This window comes from Herpailurus yagouaroundi, unplaced genomic scaffold, assembly GCF_014898765.1.
Source record: "Herpailurus yagouaroundi ecotype Mexico unplaced genomic scaffold, PumYag 557, whole genome shotgun sequence".
In the NCBI taxonomy this organism is placed as follows: Eukaryota; Metazoa; Chordata; class Mammalia; order Carnivora; family Felidae; genus Herpailurus; species Herpailurus yagouaroundi.
In genome coordinates, this window is record NW_024412774.1 from 1,102,766 (window position 1) to 1,124,953 (window position 22,188).

The window sequence follows — 22,188 nt, forward strand, 5'->3', positions numbered from 1 at the left end:
TTTGTGGACGTTTTTAAAATGGGCACATCCACTCTCACTTGCTGCAGTCTCCACAATTCCAATTATTCACACACAGGGCGAAATTTATTTTTGTTTCCTTCCTGGGATGGCAGGTCTTGCAGCCAGAGACTTGGGCAGCAGATCAGATTCTGGCCTTCAGGGCAGCGGGAACTTGGCAGGTCCTCAGAAACAGCTTCCCCTAACAGTGCTGGGAAACGTGGCACCTATGCTGGAAATAAGACACTCAATCCACACTGCTCCCAAACACCGCGAAGGCTGCCACAACCTTCCTCAACACCACCCTCAAATTACGCTGAAATCCAGACAAAATCAGGACCACAAACCCCTGACCTCTCACCTAAAAAGCTTGTGTCAGCAACACCAGAACTGGACTGAGAGTGGTTCTCTGCCAGCCTGCTCTTCCATTTGAGGTACCTGAAGCTGGAGACCCCCACAAGCACCGTTTACCGCTTCCGTTTGGCAGGGCCTACTGTCTGCAAACCAATCCAAACAGTAAAAAGAACGTCCAAGATTAACGATGGTTTAAATAATGTCTTTATTATCACAGAGACCAGAGCAACAGAAGACAAGTGGTTCTCCAGGTGGGGTGACTCGGAGAAAAATGTGTCACATGTACCACATGAGGCCAACAATGTCCATGAAGAAAGTAAAGCTCTTCTGTAAGCCTCCAGAACACAGCTCAGGTCCTCTTGGCTAAAGATGGGTGAGGTCCACACCTTTACCAGTCAGTGGGGAGGGAATGAGGAACCCCATTCAATTCAGGATTCTCATAATTTCCTCCAGAGACTGGAGGTGTCCCTGAGGACATACAGAAACGAAGCTGGTAGAACTGAGATGGTTTCTGCCACAGACATTGGGTGGCAAATTTGGCAAGGAACCTGAGCAGGTCTGCAAGTGCAACGCAACCCATGAAAGTGTCCCTGTACCTGGCATCTTAAGGTCTCTCCCCAGTGCTAATGTTCAGATACATGAGGTTCAACATCTGACTGGTGTCTTCCTCTCCAAGGGCAATCACAAAGCCCCTCTCCATACAAGTCCTGTTGTGTTGAAAGCACTCCTAAAGCCGTCCTGCAGTGTGAACCTTCTGGTGCCGAATGAGGTGGGAGCTTAAACTATAGGCTTTCCCACATTCGTTGCACTCGTATGGCCTTTCTCCAGTGTGAACTTTTTGGTGCCTAACAAGGTGGGATGTTCTGATGAAATCTTTCCCACATTTGCTGCACACAAATGGCCTTTCCCCTGTGTGAACTCTCTGGTGTGCAATAAAGTCAGAGCTTCTACTAAAGAATTTCCCACAGTCGATGCACTCAAAAGGCCTTGCCTCAGTGTGAATTCTCTGGTGTTTAATGAGGGTGTACTTGTGGCCAAAGGATTTCCCACAATCACTGCAAACGTAAGGATTTTCTCCAGTATGGATGCTCTCATGCTGAACAAGTGTGGATTTGTGTCTGAAGACTTTCCCACAGTTGTTACACTTATAAGGCCTCGCTCCATTGTGAACTCTCTGGTGTACGATGAGGTTGGAGTGATGGCTAAAGTATTTTCCACACTCGCTACACTTGTAAGGCATTTCTCCAGTGTGAATTCTTTTGTGCTGAGTAAGATTGTCTTTGCGGCTAAAGGCTTTCCCACATTCTTTGCATTCGTAAGGCCTTTCTCCGGTGTGGATTCTCTGGTGCTGGATAAGTGTGGCTTTGCGGCTGAAGGCCTTCCCGCATTCGCTGCACTCGTAGGGCCTTTCTCCGGTGTGGATTCTCTGGTGCTGGACAAGCGTGTCTTTGCGGTTGAAGGCCTTCCCGCATTCGCTGCAGCTGTACTGCATCTGTCCGCCGTGAGAGGCCTCCCCGCTCCCAGTCCTCCTCTTCTTCTTGCTGTGGGTGGCCTGTCGCTGGTGACTGCCCAGACTGGCCTGGAGGCTCCACTGCTCCTCACACAGAAAGGGCTTTCCCGACAGGTGAGGTTCTTCACAAACCCTACAGTTCTTCCCAGATGAGGTCTTGCCTCTGTCTCTTCTGACAGGTTTCTCTACACTGTACTGCTTCTGATGCTGGTGAAAGTTTGCACTGAACAAGAACTGTCTCCCACATGCCCCACAGGTGTAAGGTTTCAGTCGTTGGCATATTTCCTGGTGTTCATCCAGGTGTAAGAGGTCTTTCACGATGGGGCCACAAATGTCACAAGGGTGAGCCATCTGGGTTGATGAACCTGCCTTGGAAATGCTATCATGGGAGACTCCTAAAGAAACGGTCTGCTCAGAAGGTACCTCTTCATCTTTCGCCGCGCACCAATAACCTGCGGGCAGAAAAATGCTCTTTAAGTGAATGGGGACTTTGGAGAAGGGGCAACCCCATCACACACGTGTCTGGTATTTAGCCCACGGGGGTGTCAGTAGGACAGCAGATGTGGGATCAGGTTAAAGAAAAAGCTGCTGTGCAATACTGGGCCTCAAAGGGTCACAGAATGAGGAAGCCTTCACAAGGGACAAAGACCCAAGGACGGGGTGTAGGTCAGGGAGAACCAGCAAGTAGGATATCCAATTTACTCTTCTGCAGATGATTTTTGAAGGGCCTTAGCTATTGGCGGGCACTACACAGAAATGTATGTCTAGGCCCGGGAAAATCTGATTTAAAATGAGCAACTGGTGTTCAAAAACAATTTAAGAACAGATGTATGTCTCAGACACATCAGCATTGTCCAACACAGGATGGCACTGCAGAAAGAGCAGCAGAGAGCACTGGTGAGTGGGCGTGGACAGCCCTGGGTTGGAGGTCTGGACAGAAACGATAAATAAGTGTCCAGAACGAGGAGAAAAAGATAGAAATAGGTGTGGTTTATAACCTGGGCACCAAACAGGAGTGGTACCCAGGACAGGTTTCTGGTGCTATTTGAAGCCAGCCCCGAAGCTCCCTCCCCACGCTCCCACTCACCAGGGCCTGTCCACGTCCCTCCAGCCATGGCTAGAGTCATGACCTCTCAGTCAGGCACTCAGAGTTCTTTCCCCTGCTATGTTCAGCAACCACAAAAAATCTGGAAGAAACAAGTCGTAGAGGAAAGACAGGGCAAGTAGGAAAGCAGTGGCCCAGAGCAGCCTGCCCACAAGAGATTAAAGGACAATTAAATATTGTAAAATGAACACCAGAAATGTCTTGCAGATCAGCACCATGGGCCCCACGGGCAGTGGCCATGATGACAATTCATGACACAGGTAGGCCCAAGGAAATGCCAATTACACGAAAGGGTAGAATCTGGAGCACAGAGGTTATCACGAATGTGGACAGAGCCACATACAGCCAGGAAAACGGCAAGCAGGGTAGTCCACAGGACTGACCACAGGGACTGAAGGAGGCAGTTCACACAGCTGAACCCCGGCACCCAGAAAACCTGTGTTAGGGAGGGAAAATGGCAGTGCCCACAACAGCTTCGGGAAGAAAATGGCAACCTCTGAGGGAAAACAGTAGAGCACAGCCCAGAAAACTGGGGTACGTGGGGCCTTACCCAGGAAGACCGTGTGACTCAAGTCTCTGGGCCACTCTTCCCAAGAGAAACACACAAGCACATCCTTCAAAGTCACATGACCCTGAGTGACATCAATACCTGAACACGGGGGCAGCAGCTCTCCCCAGGACTCCTGGCCTATCCACCACACCTTCACTTTCCTCCTCAGCTCCCCAACTCAGACAGGATACCAGGCCCTTGTGTGATCGGTGCCGGCTCACTCGTTCCTCATTTCCTAGTAATCATTCTGTCCAGCCCAGAACAACAGGTGGGGGACAAACAGACACTTCTGCCAGCTAGTTCCCCTGGTCCGGAGATCACGCCTCTTACATACAAACGTGAGCTCAGAATTCTCCTCTAAAGCCCCCCAGGCTATGAACTCAGATTCCACCTCCAGTACACATCACTCTTTAGACCGCACCTCCCTCAGGTCTACGGATACCCACAACACAGGTACCTCCCACGTGCAAATGTGCACACAGCACCCACAGAATTCTTGGTTACTGCAGCCAAGATCACATCTGGCTCCAGCTGATGGTTCCCAGTGCCGTGTTATCTCTAAACCCAGCTTTTAAATCCTCCCTTCCTGGCCCTATTCTTTGATTCGATTTCAGCAATCCGGAACCCCATATAGACATCAGATAAGCCCAGCCCCTTCCCACTTTGCCGTTACATACCAAGGATGCCATATCCTCATCAGTCGGGCTTAACACTTGACATACCTTCTCATTCAGAGCCCGCACCCACTGGCCTTGTACCCCAAGCACAGTCACTCTGCCAGCTGACCCAATCAGCCTCTGAGCTAATCTACCTCTGAGTTTGGCAGAAACTCCCTAGGTCCCACTACAGGTCACCAGGAAAGCCTGGGAAGCACCCAGGAAAGGAAACGGGTGCCTGCTTTGGCCTCACTTTCATCTCCTCTCTGTTACTGCTACGCCCCAGCACTCATCTCATGTCTCCCCTCTCTGGAAGACTCCCCCCACCCCACCAGACCCTATTATCTCCCCCACCATGGACACTACACTCCCTTTATCCCTTAAGTGACTCCCTCTCTGCCGTGTCCACCCCCCTCCAGACCCTTAATGGTACTGCCACTGTGACAAAAAGATCCTCTCTATAAATCTGACACGCAGCTGTACTCTAATCCATATACTGGCTGCCACTTTGTGGACTTGGATCCCTCCTGCGAAATCCAAACGTGTGCGTCCAGCTGCCTACCTGAAACCTCCACTCAGATGTCTTTAGACGCTACAGACTCAACGTGGTCAAAGCCCAACTCCTGATATTATTTCCGGAAGTTACTCCCACCACCAACTTCGCTGTCTCAATTGAGAATTTTTCCACCCTTATACCTTCTCACGCCAAAAACTGTGGGAGCTGTGAGGTCATCCCTGAGTCCTCTCCTTTCTCTCACCATCCACATCAGAAAGTCCGGTTGGCCCTACTTAAAGAGACACAAAAAACAAACCCAGAATCCAGCACCCGTCCCTCACCTCCAGAACCACCAATCTAGTCCAGCCATCAACAGTCTTCTTTCCTCACCCCAATCTTCTTCACCGTGCAGCCAGAGAAAGCCTGTGAAGACCAATCGGATCACTCCTCTGCTCTAAACCTTCCATGGCTCCCACCACTCCCAAAACAGAAGCCCAGCTCCATAGGCTGCTGTTCCAGAGTTGAATTCTGTCCCCTGCTCGCTGATCACACCAAACATAACGGAGACCTGAGGCTCCCTGAACACTAGCAGTTCAGCCTCCAGGGATGTTTTTGCCCAAGCTTGTTCCTATACCTGGACACCGTTCCACACTTCATGCCACTGCACCAAATTCAAGGTACAGACCGTTAGTGACACCAGCATCCCCACACCCAAAGGCAAATACAAGGGAGGTGAACATTGCTAAGACACCAGCATTTGCCACACTGGGTTACCAAGATCATGGGCAAGTGCACTGACTGAGGACCGAGGACTCACCTACGCAGAGATCCTAAGTGCTTGCACCATCAATCAAAGCAACCCGGCAGTAAGAGGGAAGAGGGGGCTGAGGACGGCAGGCCACCACACGGGGCACCACCGACCGAACGATTCCTGTAACCCCTGCCCTGCCCTTCCGCGCCCACGATTTCTGAATGTCTCACCTCAGATACTAAGACCTTAGTGCCGCCTCCGCCCAGCTGTGCGAACAAAGACCGGTGTCACCACGTCCTCACCGGTAAAGCAGACAGTGGTGGTACCCACCTAAACAGGGCTGCTGTTTGGGTCACACACATTAACACAGATCAAAGATCTTTGAATTGGCTTTTTACCCAAATGGTTTTGGTGCAAATGAAGTGATGGGATTTTTAAATTGGGGATTTCTTTTTCAGCTTTTCAGAAAACGTGATACTTAAGACTTTCCATCATAATCAGACAGAGGCAGGCGCTTTGACCCGTCACTGGGCATCAGTATCCACTTAGAGCTACTCACGTTAATCTTCGCCCACTTGCTCATGCGAGTCAGGTGTACCCCTGTCCCTTCACCAAACCGGCCTACTGGTATACCCTCCTCTGCGGAGTCTGCGGGCCGCCCCTCTAAGACGTCCACGGTCTCTCCTTACCTGAACAGCTGGGGAGCTGGTGCACCAGCGCCCTGGACTGGGCTACGGCGGCTCCCCCCGCCCGGCTGACTCTCCCCTGCTCCGCGCGCAGAACCTTTGCTGGGTCCACACACCGGCCAATCTGGAGCGCCTCACACCTGCCCCTGCATCCCAGGCCAGGCTCCTCACACCCTCCGGCCCTCTCCTCCTCCAGCAGGGACTCTCCCTGGAGGGAATGAGGGCGTCCACCCCCTCCTCCCTGCCCTCCGATCTCTCACCCCAAGGACCACACACGACACACACATCCTTAATCTTCTTCCCCCGAATCTGGCCTCCCGACCCGAGGCCTCATCCCTCAGTGGTCTCCACCCCAGCCCCCTCCCCAGATGCCCGTGGGACACCTCCCCTGCGAGGCGCCTCGGCTGTGCCACGTCCCGAGCGCAACTCCCGACTCCTGCGGGGCAGCTCTCTGCCGCACTCTCTCGGACCTCCGGGGAGAAAAACCGGACACGGACCTGTGACAGCCCCTGACTCCTACTTTCAGAGCAGCCGTCACCCGACATCCGACATCCGACACTGAGGAAACCCTGCCAACCACGTCTCCACCTGCAACCTCTCCAGCCGCCACAACACTCCCGGAGTCCGAAGCTCCTCACCGGTCCCCCGGAACCCAGATCGCCTCACGCTGCTCCGCGGCTCCCCCGGCCAGTCCACGCAAGGCTTCCGCTCGACCGCTACCCACCCCTGCAAACACGACGGCTCCACTTTCCCCGGCCCTCGCGGCTCATCGCCCCTCCAAGCCTCTGCGCGTACCGGTCGCTCGGCCAGGACCACTTCGACGGCGGGACAAACGGGGGCTCCTCCCACAGCGGGCCCCCGCGGCCCAGAGCACTGGAGGCTGGGCCGCAACCGCCTCAACTACCACCACCCTTCGTTCGAGGCTTCATGATTCCGAGCGCAGGGACGAAACGCGTCAAGGTCCGGGGAACAAAGTACCCACCTAGGCCGGATCCACCAACCGCGGCCGCCATCACAATCTGGAGGACCATACGGGGCCGTGAGGAGTCCCAGGTCGGGACCCGCGCGCCGCCGTCGCGGGCAGCGGAGCCTTCGCGGGCGCTGCCACCGCCGAGCCTCCCTGCGGCGAGCACAGAGTCTCCTCCCGTGTCCTCCCGCTTCCGTCACTCCGGGCCGAACCAGCGATCCCGCGGCTCTAGTCCGAGCGGCCCACCGAGAGCGGACAAAATGTCCGCCGCGGGGAAGACACCGGAAGTCCCGCCCAGTCGCCTTCCGCGCGCTTTTAAAGAGTGCCACCAAGCAAGGCGCAGAGGCTTCTGGGTAATGTGGTTCTCCAGAACAATTGGCCCCAGACACCCGCGGACTCGCTCCCGGCCGGGGTGGGGCCCAGTGGTCCCGCGAGGGGCGCTGGGAAATGGTACCTCGAGGCTCCGAGGATGGAACGGGGGCTTCGCTCCTCACAAGGAGCCGGGTGTATTATGCGGAGGTCAAAGAAATGTTTGGAAACGTTCTTGTGGCTATTTCCCAAAGCCACAAAACCACGTGGACACATCTCATCAAATGTCAGTTCGAGTGCACTCAGTGCGCTCCTATTTCCTTGCTGGTTTTTAAATCCGTGTAGATGAAAATTTTAAGTTTGGGTGCTTTGGCTGGGTCAGGGGTCAGGGGTCAAATCTGCAGATTGCCTCTGGGGAGGAGGCAGGAGGGTTATTGTGTCCAGGGAGGCACTTTCTTGCAGGTGGAGGTGCTGATGGAGGGCAACCCAGGCAGCAGCACCCTTTAATTCAAATGATCCTTCTTAGCCCAAAAGCTGATATACTGATTCCCTCTAGGAATATGCCACCCATCTGGAAAGGACCATTATAAATGCTTTTCAATGTGCCAGGACGGTGGCTGACGCGGTCCTGGTGGCAGCAAATGTGCGAAAGTGACTGTCTGAACCCAGAAATAAAGATTTGGAACAGCATGATCTCATTTCTTTGCTAGGAAGGGATTTCTGATGTGGAAATGTTGGGGTTCAGAGCTGATGGCCAAGAAAGAATTCTTCAGATGTCTTTGGTGCAAAAAGGTGGTTTTATTAAAGCACAGGAACAGGACTCAGGGGCAGAAAGAGCTGCATTGGGGTTGTGACAGGTGATGATTATATACACAATGTTTCCAGGGCCCTGAGGGGGCTAGCCGCTGTTAGAAACCTTGTTACATTTATTACTGTTTAGTAAAATGTCAGTCATGAGACCCTTCAGATGTTACCAGTAGGCGTATGCTTGGAGTATGACTGCCAACATATACTTTGGGGGCTAGGGATAAAGAAAATTTCCATAGGAATTTCTAAATGCTTACAGTAGCCTCACAGGATCCTTGAGGTGTGGATAATGTTAAGCTAAGATTGCCTTGTGACTTTAGCAAAGTGTCAACATCAAGGCAGCTGAGTGCCTAGTGGAAGGTCACTGCCTGTTTCAAGGACTTGTCAATGGGCTGTAGACAGTAAGGAAATTTAATTTTTTTCTCTTGCCTTTGTTTCCCACATCAATTTTCACTTCACTTGCAATTACAGGGACAGTGTCTGAATTGAGAGTACAGATTATTTATGGTAAAGGAAGAAGAAGAGGAGAGGGAGGGTGAGTGGAGGAAGAGGAGGAAGGAGGGAAGGAGAAAGGAAGGGAGGATGGGAAGAAAAAAAGAAGGAAAGGAAGAAAAAAAAAAGAAACATGAATAGTTTAAACTACTGAAAGCTATTAATATAGTTCTGTAGTTCACAGATATACTCAAAAATGGTTCTGGGGGACATACCTTTGACAGGTGAAAGATGGCAGCAAAAACTGAGCTGGAAACACTGAAGTCTGAGAGGTAAGAAAATGAAGCTGAGCACACAGTGGGTCTGAGACACTGAATACAACAGGGTTTAGTCTCCAAAATGTAATTTCTTTCCAATCTTGAAAACTCTGATTATCTACTCTGAGGGAGAATGAAAACATTTAGAAAGATGAACAAGGATACTGTAATACCATGCTTATTCACGGCTCTAACAAACATTCGATAAACACCTACTGCATTTCAACCCCTATCTCTTAAGTACATGGAACAAATTTGAAAACAAGAGACAAAGACCTCAGCCATCAAGAAGCTTACACTCTACAGTATTCATGAAAGATGGGAAGAAATATGAAATATGAAAAAAAAACACTGAATTATGTACAATGTTGGAATGTGTTAGGCACAATAGAAAAAGAAGATGAGGGTGCCGAGAAATGGGTCATGAGATGTAGTATTATACAGCTGAGGGAGGCTGATTTGGGCCCAGGTCTTACTTTATAAAGGCGACTTAGTGACAGCATGGACAGGTCAATGACATTGAGAGAAAAGTTTAATGTTATTCACTGTGTCCCTAGAAATGAGAGGCACAGCATACCATGAAAGGTCACAGAAGGAACGCTGGGATTTGTTTAGGAGGCAGAAGCAGGAGCCAAGGAAAGGCCTAGCCCAGAGCCTTTGCTGTGTTTTCCATGGGAAAGGCAGGGCAGGGCAGAGCAAACAGCTGAGAATTGGCTACTTTGAACAATTCCAGTGGACTTCAGGTTATAGGGGTGATCTCTAGTTGCCTGATACCTGGCCCTGGGATGATTTAGGGCATGCAATTTTCTTCAGGAAACACTTAAATGAGTCAACATTCCTAGGTAATGGAGTGCCCCATTCAAGGTAAGCCACTAGGTACTTTTATAAAACCGAGCCCATTAAAAATATAAACACAGTTAAACTTCTTAAAGAGAATGTGCACATTTTCGATTAGAGGACGATGGGCTAATGAAGAAAAAGAACAGCTCTTTTTTTGAGGCACAATAATTCTCTTGAATTTACTAGAGGACAGAAAGGTATCATCATTTATCATACATAACAAACATGTTGCTTAAATATATTGGACTAAAATGATTATTTAGGAGTGCCTGGGTGGCTCGGTTGGTTAAATGTCTGACTCTTGATTTCAGCTCAGGTCATGATCTCACAGTTTGGTTGGTAAGATCAAACCCCATGTAGGGCTCTGCACTGACAGTGTGGAGCCTGCTTGGAATTCTCTCTCTCTCTCTCTCTCTCTCTCTGTCTCTCTCTCTCTGTCTCTCTCTCTCTCTCTCTCTCTCTCTCTGCCTGTCCCCTGATCACTCTCTCTCCCTGTCTCTCAAAATAAACTTTAAAAAATTGTATTTATATAATTTAAGTACAGGTTTTATTTTTACATACATTAAACTGTATTTTACATGAGGTACTCTCAAAAATACAACAAATAAAATTAATTTTAATACAATTTTAGTTATAGACATCATAGAAATGCAGAATTGTACATTTACCCACATATACTTTTTAATTACTAAGTATTATGTTTATGAAGTTAGTCATCATAAAAGTCAAGTGATTAAAGATGTAAAATAAAAGTGAAATGAAATGAAACTCTTTGAAAGTTTCTTTTAAGTACCAACAACTGACAAAATTTTCTAAAAATTGATTTTATTTCACAAAAAATAATATTCTAGGTCTATTAAAGAAAACCAGGGGCACCTGGGTGGCTCAGTCAGTTGAGCATCCGACTTTGGCTCAGGTCACAATCTCAGTGTTTGTGAGTCCAAGCCCTGCATCAGGCTCTGTGCTGACAGCTCAGAGTCTGGAGCCTACTTCGGATTCTGTGTCTCCCTCTCTCTCTGCCTTTCTCCCACTCATGCTCTGTCTCTCTCTCTCTCTCTCTCCAAATTAAATAAACATTAAAAAATTAAAGAAAACCAGAGCTGAACAGTAGTTAAAGCAGTATAAGCAGATTTTAATAAGGAACGATTGTAATGGGGGGAAAGAGACCTCGGTATAGAAAGTAGCTCAATTCCAAATACAGCATGAACAACTAGGGGTTCATAGCCAAGAAGCAGTGTGGGAGTCAGTGGATGGAAAGGTACTAAGGGGAAACTTCATGGGTAAGGGGGATTCTTGCTGAAAGCAGGCCATGGTGATCAGTACCAACTGGGGGATGGTGGGATGAGCAATTTGATGAGATATTCAAGGAGCTATTAAGCAGAGGTGGATTCTGCCTACATCAACTTAATTGGATTCTTGCTACAATTGGGCAATGCAAAGATGGGCACAGAAGTCCAAACGTTGAGGTCTAGTTGGGAATAGGATTCTGAGGAGCCTACTAAAGTTTGGTCAAGGAGAAACTCGTTGTCAGCTCTGACCCCTAAATATTGCTGAATTGGAAATGCATTATTTTATCACTTATTTATTTAAGAGAAAAAAATACTGTAAACTAAGGTAAAAGAGTGCTAAACAATAATTTGTAGTAAATTATTTTAATTAAATTATTTTTATTTATTTTTATTTTTTTACTTTTTAAAAATTTTAATGTTTATTTATTTTTGAGAGAGAGAGAGACAGAGTGCAAGCGGGGAGGGGCAGAGAGAGAATCCAAAGCAGGCCCCAGGCTCTGAGCTGTTAGCACAGATCCCGACATGGGGTTCGAACTCACAGACTGTGAGATCATGACCTGAGCTGAAGTCGGATGGTTAACTGTGGAGAATAAGCATAGAAATCCCCGGGTTTACACCAATGGGTTAACAAGGCATAAAGAAATACAAAGCCATAGAATGCTCACACCCAAGTTCGAGTAAAAAAGGCTGGCACCCCAGAATATAGAGGGGATGCAAAGGCACCCCAGAATAGAAGGGAGTGCAGAGCCCCCGGAATAGAGAAGGAGGGGCAAAGTCCCAAAATAGGAATGGGTGCAAAGGCTCTCAATACAAAGGTACACAAGGTGAACAAGATTAGGCATGCAAGGCAAAAATGCCCCCCAATTTAGTACCATAGCAGAAAAGCTGCTTTCACAAGAGGAAGGGGCCAAGTTAGGTAAACTGGTGAATTCGGACTATGGACCGCTGTGCTGCAGGCAAAGCAGCCCAGAGCGGAGATGGTTAACAAAAGAAAAGGTGCCTTGTTAACCCTGAGGTTATTCCCCCTATCTGTCTCATCCCCCAGGCTAGCTAAGATAAACAGACACGGTGTCTCATGTCTGCCGTTAACAACCATCTACCCATCTGCCTGGCGCCAGGATTTTGTTTTATATTGACCCAAACCCCAAACACTGTATATCTTCAAAACCCCCCCTTTTCCCTCACATCCCCAAGTTAATGCTCACAGTTTCTTTGTCTCTTTGTACATGCCCATCACGTTTGTAAGCCTTCTTATCTTAATAAATACAGGGCAAGGACCCTTATTTGGGGCTCATATCTTTTCCCGGACATTAGCCATCTATTGCTTTAATCCTGCGTCCCACTCTTTTGCTGGCCAAAAGAGAACTTCCGACTTAGAGTCTATGACAGTTAACCAACTGAGCCACCCAGGCGCCTGATATTATTTTTATTTTTTATCACAATTTTGATTCTTTCAGTGGACAAAAATTCTCAGAGACCCATGATCTTTCCTATGAAAAGTTTTGATCATTGACACCACCTCCAACCCCACCTATCTTCCTCCCTTGTCACACTCTGCTAAACCTCATAAACTTCTGTTAATTCCTTTAAGTCCACCTGTGTTGGACCAATGTGGGGTATTCCCAGTCATTTTCTTCTCGCTTGAAACACTTTTCACTCAATATGCTTTGACAATGCAATGAATCTTCTGGATGCCACTTCAAAGTTTGAATCAACAGAACTAAACACAAAAATCCCCATGTCATTATCAGCATTACCTGATATTCTCCATTGAATAGCATTATATAATTTTATTTTTTTAAGTTTTTTAAAATTTTATTTTGAGAAAGGCAGAGACAGAGTGAGGGAGGGAGGGGCAGAGAGCGAGGGAGAGAGAGAGAATCTCAAGCAGGTTTTGCACTGCCAGTGCAGAGCCCGATGTGGGGCTCAAACTCACGAAACCGTGAGATCATGACCTAAGCCGAAAGCAAGAGTCGAATGCTTAACAGACTGAGCCACCAAGGCACCCTATAGTTTTAGAAAGTCATCACTGAGATATTATTTATACCATGTTCATTTTTTGGAAATCTTATAAGCAGTATGAGGCCAGGGTTATTTTTGCTGTTATTCCATACTGAGTCCCTATGTGATAATAGATCATCTGGCATTAAACACGAGCATACAAACACACAAAAAAGTGATTAAATAGGGACGCCTGGGTGGCTCATATCTGACTTTGGCTCACATGATGATCTCACAGTTTGTGGATTTCAGCCCTGTGTCAGGCTCTGTACTGACAGCCCAGAGCCTGGAGTCTGCTTTGGATTCTGTGTCTCCCCCTCTCTCTGTCCCTCCCCTCTATGCACTCTGTCTTTCTATCTCTCTCAAAAATGAATACATTTTTGGGGCGCCTGGGTGGCGCAGTCGGTTAAGCGTCCGACTTCAGCCAGGTCACGATCTTGCGGTCCGCGAGTTCGAGCCCCGCGTCGGGCTCTGGGCTGATGGCTTGGAGCCTGGAGCCTGTTTCCGATTCTGTGTCTCCCTCTCTCTCTGCCCCTCCCCCGTTCATGCTCTGTCTCTCTCTGTCCCAAAAATAAATAAACGTTCAAAAAAAAAAATTAAAAAAAAAAATGAATACATTTTTTTTTTAATCGGCAAAAGAAAAGTGATTAAATAAATGATAGGATGTCCTATAGGGACCTTACTGTTTTAGAGACCATACTTGGAAAAATTATTTTTCTTCCCTAGAAGCAGAGAAAAACTGAGAGGCACCGGGTATCACTGCCAAGGAGCATGAAGGGGCTGAAGGTCGGGAAGCCTGAAGATGCCAGGGCAGAGATGTTCATCAGCCAGTGGCTTGGGTTCACAATAAGTGTTACCCACAAAGACAAAATGAAAGAGACAAAACAAAAGGAGATGCATATGCTCACTAGGGCCAGGATGGTGTGCGTGGCTCTGGCCTCATGGGAGGGTTTGGGGGGAAGTCTGTTGCTGTGAATGTGTTGGACTTGTTGCTTGTGCCTGAGCAGGACAGAGACCATGGAGCCACTAGACCAGGCCATGAGGCCTAAACAAGTGACACCAATGAAGGAGAACATGACTGCATGTAGTAAAACAACAAATTTGTTTGGAATGGGTGAATTACGGTATTCATAAATTTTTTCCACACTCATGTTTTTGTTCTTTCTTGGTCCAGTAACATGCAAAGTAATAAAGATATTCAACAGGAGATGCAGGATCCAGCAGGAAACAGCAGAAGCCAAAGCACTTTGGGAATGTAACCTTGAGCTCCAACCACTTGGAGGTGTTAGTGTTGAGCTTAATGGCCTGGAAACCACTGAGCAGGCAGGTGGTGCTGAGGGAAACCCCTTGGCCACTCGGTGAAAATAGAAGACAAGCTTACATCCAGCATCATTCAGAAAAGATTTCAACCCAAATGCTGCCATTGTCTGAGGAACTCCTGTATGAAAAAGAACCAAGTTGTTAGCTAGGACTAGCTGGATGAGAATCAAGTCTGTGGGTCTCAACATGTGCCTAGTGAGTGAAGTAAAGATATAAAGACAAAGAAGCAAGGAGTTTCCAAGGATCCCAACTCCAGTTTGGGTGAGGAAAACAATACCCAGTTTTAAGTTAGAGGAACCATTTCATCAATTTAAAAGGGATACTGGCGGCTGTTTTGATTTGAATCTCAGGAATCTGGAGACTAAAATAGAAAATTTTGTTACTCTCAATACACCAAGAAAACATCTTTAGTCATATAATTTCTCACCTCGATATGAATATATGAATATTTACACATGCCTTTCGTATGTGCAAAACAATTTTTTGCAGGACTATTTGTAATTACAAAGATTGAAATCAACCAATGTTAATCAACAGGAGACTGAAGGAATCATAGTGTATGTTCACAATGGGACACTAGGCAGCCATGATGGGTAAAGTTCTCTCTACTGCTGCGTTTCCAGGACACATCATCAGGTAAAAAATAGAAAGTGTCAGAATATTGTGTGCAGTTAGCTTATTTTCCTAATAAAGGGAGTATAACTACAATCCATTTATCTATGTGTATATGACCAAAATTTTAAACTAAAAGAATACATTTACAAGTTCTAAAAATGAGCACCTGCCTGGGTGGCTCAGTCGGTTAAGAGGCCAACTTTGGCTCAGGTCATGATCTCACAGCTCCAAGGCTCGTGGGCTTGAGCCCCACATCGGGCTCTGTGCTGATAGCTCAGAACCTGGAGCCTGTTTCTGATTCTGTATCTTCCTCTCTCTCTTCCCTTCCCCTGCTCACGCTCTGTCTCTGTCTCTGTCTCTCTGTCTCTCTCTCTCTCTCAAAAATAAATAAGCATTAAAAAAAATTTATTTTTTTTTTTTTTAATGAGCACCTGTAGGTGATAGTGGAGAAAGAGCACAGGACAAAGTATGAAGTCAGACTGCTCTCAATATACCTGGTTTGTGGCTTTGGTGCCACAATTCTTTTTTATATATTTATCTAAATATATATGGTGACAAAAGTATTATAAAAATTCAGGCAAACATAAAAACAAACAAACAAACTATATATGCTCATAAATGTATGCACATACATATACAGTGTATACATAACATTTTATTAAAAGATAATTAGAACTTCCTGAAGAAATGAATTAATCCACATCTGGGGTAGAAGTTACAGAAACTATCTCAGAACTTCCTATTGTAGAAGAAAACAAAAGAGCCACCCCAAACTACTGAGATTATGTAAACAGGATGCCAAGAGTTAACAGGAAGGATTCCCAATGACAAAGTGTGGGATATTTCCAACTATTACTATTTTCAAATTGTAATCGTAACAAATTAAAACAAATATGTTTTTAAAATGCATTTTTATCACTACTTTAAAAAATAACCTTACAGTTGGAGGATGATAGAAGACCAACACACTGAAAAGGAGAAAATAAAGGGAAAGGAGTAAGATCTTCTTTGCTATCTAAACTCTCTTTTTGTAGAAGTTTTAACCTAATAAAAGAAAAGGGGGACAGAGTGGAACGCCACCTAAATTGAGGCAATATTCATTAATGACTGTGGGACCCCTGAGGTGGCAGGACCTGTCATAATGGATGGGTCCAGAGGGCAATACAAGGGCCTCTGAATTTTTGCTGGAGGGAAGACCGGGCAGGTTTGGAGATGAAATGAGTGTGACCCTGGACGGTTTCTGCTGGTTCCTATCATTACCTTCTTCTCTGGGGCAGATGTTTGAAAAGGTCTATATTAAAGTTGGAAAGGATTTGTTGTAATAACTGGCAAATACTAGGTTTGTTGTTTGCTCCAATTTTGTTCTTTCATTGTCTACAGCACCATGCTTTCTTATTTTGCATATTTACCCTGTCACTTTCAGATATGAGTTCATTGAAATCTATTGATCTTACTCTTTCTCTTAGTATTTTTCCTAAGCCAGCACCAACAATTTAAGTGCCCTCATTATGAAGAGAGGAAAGTGAAAAAAAGCAAAGCCAGCCACATAGGTAGAGCTGTAAAGTGAAAAATGCAAGACCCAACCAAGTGGGTTGGTATTTCTGAGCTCTGACCAATTTTTAACTGGTATTACCATATCAACAAACCCAGGCTGGTTTCTGCAATATTCTCAATTTTTATAAAAACAAGCTTTCAATGAAAACACGATATAGGCAAGCAAAACACATCTATTGTTTAAAATTTTTTTAATGTTTATTTGTTTTTGAGAGAGAGAGGCAGAGTGTGAACAGGGGAGGCACAGAGAGAGAGGAATACAGAATCCAATGCAGGCTCCAGGCTCTGAGCTGTCACCACAGAGCCTGATGTGGGGCTCGAACCCATGAACCATTAGATCATGACCTGAGCTGAAGTCGGAGGCTCAACCGACTGAGCCACCCAGGTGCCCCAAAACACATCTATTGTTTAGGAGTAACATCTGGGCTGCCAATCATGGGCCTCAGCAATAAAGATGCAGTGTATTAAGAAGGTACTGCCTCAAGGTTAAGCATCCGACTTCGGCTCAGATCATGATCTCACAGTTTGTGGTTCAAGCCCCAAGTCAGGCTTTGTGCTGACAGCTAGAGCCTGGAGCCTGCTTCGGATTCTGTGTCTCCCTCTCTCTCTGCCCCTTTCCCCCTCTTGCTCTGTTTCTCTCTCTCTCTCAAAAATAAATAAACATTAAAACTTTAAAAATAAATAAATAAATAAATAAATTAATTAATTAATTAAAAACATATATATAAGTAAAAAACCTAAACGTAACAGATAAACCATATAGGATGTATATATTTTTTAAAATAATGACTTGTGATAAATATGTATGTAGTAAGCAATCCATATGACAGAAGCCTAGTAATTTAAACTTATTGGAATATGTGAAAATGTACAATTTATATAAGATGAAAGGCATGATTAAATTAAAATATAAAGATGAAGAACAAAATAATAGAAAATATTTTACCTAAGAATAATGGAAAGGAGAGGCAATTAATAACATTCCAGATGCCCCCTCTAATCATGAGATATATGATCATATATTTTCTAACATTGAAAGTTATATAAATAAGAATTTCTTATTTTTAACAATTTTTAATGTTTTTTCTTAGAAATTATCATGTAAATGCATAATAAATTTAAAAGGAGATACTATTTATATGCAGAAATATACTCCTGTGCCAAATATTTAATTCACATTCACATCTTCACTTTACATTATCATATTGTAATCTCACATAACCTCACCTAAATAAAGATTAAATGAATTAATTATGGTTTCTCAGTCTAAAAATTTGTATAATGGTATAGGAGTAGGATCTTTCTATATATAAAATATTATTAGGTAAAAATGTTCAGTTCTATTATCCACATTTAATTAGATAGCAATTTTTTATAACCTTCTAAATGTTAGATGTTTCCAGAGAATTAAATTAGGATACATCAAACAAGAGTGGTCTTCAGTTTTGCAATAATATTTGTTATCGGGGCGCCTGAGTGGCTCAGTTGATTAAGTGGCCAAGTCTTGATTTCAGCTCAGGTCATGATCTCATGGGTTTATGAGTTCAAGCCCCACATCGGGCTCTGTGCTGACAGAATGGAAACTGCTTGGGATTATCCCTCTCTCTCTCTCTTTCTCCCCCCCGCTCCTCTGCTGGCTCATACATGCACGTGCATTTTTTCTCTCTCTCTCTCTCTCAAAATAAATAAATAAACTTTAACAAATAATATTTGTCAATAATAATATTAATAGGCAATAATTTATCAAATTAAAATTCATTATGTAACTGACATTAAAGTTTGGGAAACACTGGAATCTAAGAAAGTACATGCTAATGAATCAAAGCATTTCTGGAAGTATACACAATAAATGATAACAAATCATAAACCCAGTGACATGTGAGCTTAGGGAAGAGGGAGAGTGAGGAAGAAAAGAACACTTATTTTATGCATATGCATATAAATTTGTTCAAATATTTCTTGGGAAAAAGGTAGTAGGGTTTATAACTCCAGCTGAAAATTTTAGGAAATCACAGGTAAAATTAAATAAAATACACATTTGAAATTAACAAATACAAAGAGAAAGAGATAGGAGGGTTGCCCTTGAATCATAATTATAATAAAGTTTTATTTATAATAAATCATAAAAATGAATTTTAATAATAATTCGATACTTCAATTGAGTAAGAGTGAGGAGAACAATGTTTGGGTAAATAATGTAGCACAAATGTTCTATGAATACTCGAGCCACGTGTCCTTTAAGAAACACAGACATTCATGTACAAATAAAACCCCATCTCATTCCTTGAGCAAACTGCTTTCTGTAGAGGCACAATTAGGAACTGTATTGGACACATTTTACTTCCTGGGAAAGTGGCAGGATAATCTTACTAACAGCTCCCCTGACTAGGATCTTTGTGGTTAGAACAGACCAATTTATTATTGCTTGTGAGGTTGAGTTTGAATAATGACTTTTGAAACCACAATGGATTCAAAGCAACTGATAAAGTTCAGGGAAAGTTCTAGTTAAATGTCAGGGTCACATGTAGATTTTAACGCAGTAATATTATCTGATGATTTCTGCTCCCAAATCCCAAAAATTCAGAGGGCTATGACCAAGAAGGCAGAAGACAGACATCAGAGAGCCTCCAGACAGGAATGTTGGGTCTCTACTTCTCAGGAACCCTTAGAAAATATCCCTTCTGTATATATTTGTGCCCATTTTCTCTCCCCAGGAAAATAAGATTATATTCACACACAATATTTCTTAAAATGTTTTCTTAGCAGTATCATTTTTCTCTAAGACTCTCTTTTGATCTAAAAGGAAGTTCTACTTACCAAATGTCATTCCCCACCAAACCAGCAGATTTTAGAGTCCAATCTGGAGCATGTGTGCAAAGGTGGTATCTTATCCGAGATAAAGGTCTGGGACACCATGATCTCTTCTCTTTGCTGGGAAGTGATGATCACTTCACCAATAATTGCAGTGACAATGTCTGTATGGAGAGTTGAAATTATCTCTGGGAAAAAAAAGTAAAAGCTACAAATTACTAGGAGCTATAAGTAGTGACTAATTATCTCAGAAAGAAAGAAAAAGCAGGAACAGCCACAGGAAAACAAAGCTAAGTTTTCTGAAAAGTATCAGGTGGAAATGACAGGTGAGATGAGGATGCTCATCTTGTGTGTGTGTGAGGTGACAGAAGCAAGCTTCATTAAAGGCTGGTCTGTAATTCTGGCCAACCTGAGGATGTTACCTCTCAAATATGATTCTTACACTGCCCATATTCTGAAAGAGGAAAAGAAAGAACCATTAAGTAAAAATGACTAAAGTATTAAAAATGAATATGAAGAAAGTGAGGCAAATTTTTAAAAAGATTTTATTTTTAAATAATCTCTACACCCAACATGGGGCTTGAACCCACAATCCCAAGATCAAGAGTCACATGCACTACTGACTGAGCCGGCCAGGCACTCCCAAGGCAACTTTTATTTACTACTTCAATAAACAGATGTTAAGCACCTGAAATGTAGATAATACATTATCCTTGGTGTAAGTGATCTATAGAGGGCAAGAGGAAGGGGGAAGGTAGAAGAGAACTTACCTGTATTGAAACAGGTATTAGATGATAATAATATCTAATATCTAGTATTATCTAATAAACAGTAAACATTCAGTATGCTATATGATGACAGGTGCCTTGAAGGGGAGTAAGCTGGAGTTGGGGGATGAGCAGGGAATGAGAGGGTAGAGTAGTAAGGGAGACCTGATGGCAAATGTAAACTTCGGGCAAGACTTGAATAAAGATGAAGTAAGCCATGCAGCATTTTTGAGTATATGACCCAAGCACAGGTATCAGCCAGTATCATTGTGTCGAGCAAAGTCTGGTACTGATGCCTATGGAATGAGATGAATGAGCCACAGGGTTTAAAAGTGCTCAGAGAGAGGGGCGCCTGGGTGGCTCAGTCAGTTGAGCGTCCGACTTCGGCTCAGGTCATGATCTTGCAGTTCGTGAGTTCGAGCCCTGTGTTGGGCTCTGTGCTGATAGCTCAGAGCCTAGAGCCTGCTTCGGATTCTGTGTCTCCCTCTCTCTGCCCCTGCCCCACTCATGCTCCGTCTCTCTCTGTCTCTCAAAAATGAATAAACATTAAAAAAAAAAAAAAGTGGTCGGAGAGAAACATGGGCTAAAGACCTGTGTAGCTCCTCAAGCTCTTGTAAGAATTCTGAATTTTCTCCAAGTAAAATGAGGAGGGCTTCTGGGATCTTATTCAAATATGGACATTACCTGATTCATACTTTGAAAGGGTCACGGCTGAAGCGTTGACAACAGACTGGAAAAGAAAAAGCATAGGATCAAGATCAGTTGATGACCGCTGCAGAAATTCAGATAGAGGATGGTGGCTCTTACCAGGCTGAGGGCAGGCATGGCGGTGAAAAGGGGTCAGATTCATTATATGTTTTGAAAGTAGACCCAATCAGATTTCCTGTAGGACTGGTTCTGCGCTATGAGAAAAGGAATGAGTCGAGAACGAGCCCTGGATTTTTAGTCTCAGCAACTGGAAGGAAGGAGTCTCTATCAACTGAGAGTGGGACAGCTGCAGTCAGAGCAGAGTGAAAAGCAAGCTCACACTGACACCACCAAATGCTGGTGAGGAGGTGGAGCAATGGGCACTCTCATTCATCGCTGGCAGGGAAGCAAAATGGCACAGTCACTTTGAAGACAGTCTGGCAGTTTCCTACAAGACTGACAGGCTTGCCAGGCAATCCAGCAATTGCATTCCTTGGTATATACCCAAATGTGTTGAAAACACATCCACACAAAAACCTGCACACGGATGTATACAGGCAACTTTATTCACAACTGGCAAAACTTGGAAGCAATCAAGATGTCCTTCATTAGGTGAATGGATAAATAAACTGTGCTCTGTCCAGACAATGGAATATTATTCAGCACTTAGAACGAGAGAGAGAGTGAGCACTGTCAAGCCATGAAAAGACAGTGGAGGATACTTAAACACATATTACTAAGTCAAAGAGGCCATTCTGAAAAGGCTACATACTGTATAACATTCTGAAAAGGCAAAACTATGGAGACAATAAAAATATCAGTAGTTGCCAGAGGTTAGGCAGGAGGGAGGGACGATTAGGTGGAGAATTTTTAGGGCAGTAAACCGAAATTTTAGGGGAGTGAAACTAATTTGTATAACTATAATGGTGGACACATGTCATTATACATTTATCCAAACCCATAAAATGTACAAGAGTAAACCTTAATGTAAATCATGGTCTTTGGGTGATAACATGTCTTTGTAGGTTCATCAATCATAATAACTGCACCATTGTAGTGCTGGAGGTTAATAATGAGGCAGACTATGTGTATGTGAGGGCATGGGATATATGGGAAATCTCTGTAGTTTCCTGTTAATTTGGCTATGAAGCTAAAACTACTCTTTTTTTTTTTAATTTTTTTTTAACATTTATTTTATTATTTTTGAGACAGAGAGAGACAGAGCATGAACGGGGGGAGGGCCAGAGACAGAGGGAGACACAGAATCTGAAGCAGGCTCCAGGCTCTGAGCTGTCAGCACAGAGCCTGATGCGGGGCTCGAACTCACGGACCGTGAGATCGTGACCTGAGCGAAGTCGGACGCTCAA

General features: G+C 44.7%; 2 protein-coding genes and 1 pseudogene across 8 annotated transcripts in view; all 3 read right to left on the reverse strand.

Annotated features, from left to right (window-relative positions):
- Positions 1 to 22,188, reverse strand: part of LOC121023457 (zinc finger protein 304-like) — a 498,588-nt gene that overhangs the window by 131,844 nt on the left and 344,556 nt on the right. The gene's annotated exons all lie outside the window — the stretch shown is intronic.
- On the reverse strand, positions 538 to 7,351 carry ZNF134 (zinc finger protein 134). Of its 6 annotated transcripts, none has more exons than XM_040465412.1 (4): positions 7,088 to 7,351; positions 5,010 to 5,091; positions 2,949 to 3,048; positions 538 to 2,313 (listed from the first exon to the last, which is right to left on the reverse strand). In XM_040465412.1, the coding sequence occupies exons 3-4, from the start codon at positions 2,986 to 2,988 to the stop codon at positions 1,079 to 1,081; spliced, it is 1,275 nt and encodes a 424-aa protein (XP_040321346.1). In that variant the 5' UTR covers positions 2,989 to 3,048; positions 5,010 to 5,091; positions 7,088 to 7,351; the 3' UTR covers positions 538 to 1,078. The 6 variants fall into 6 exon arrangements, with proteins under 6 accessions (XP_040321346.1, XP_040321347.1, XP_040321344.1 ...); XM_040465413.1 differs by lacking the exon at positions 7,088 to 7,351 and adding an exon at positions 5,486 to 6,343; XM_040465410.1 differs by lacking the exon at positions 5,010 to 5,091.
- Positions 13,726 to 14,575, reverse strand: LOC121023359 (vomeronasal type-1 receptor 1-like; annotated as a pseudogene).

Coding starts and splice junctions, on each gene's coding strand:
- ZNF134 (XM_040465408.1), bottom strand. CDS start 7,136: ATGGTCCTCCAGATTGTGATGGCGGCCGCGGTTGGTGGATCCGGCCTA. Junction 2,314..7,087: donor GGTTGGTGGATCCGGCCTAG/GTGGGTACTTTG, acceptor TTCTGCCCGCAG/GTTATTGGTGCGCGGCGAAA.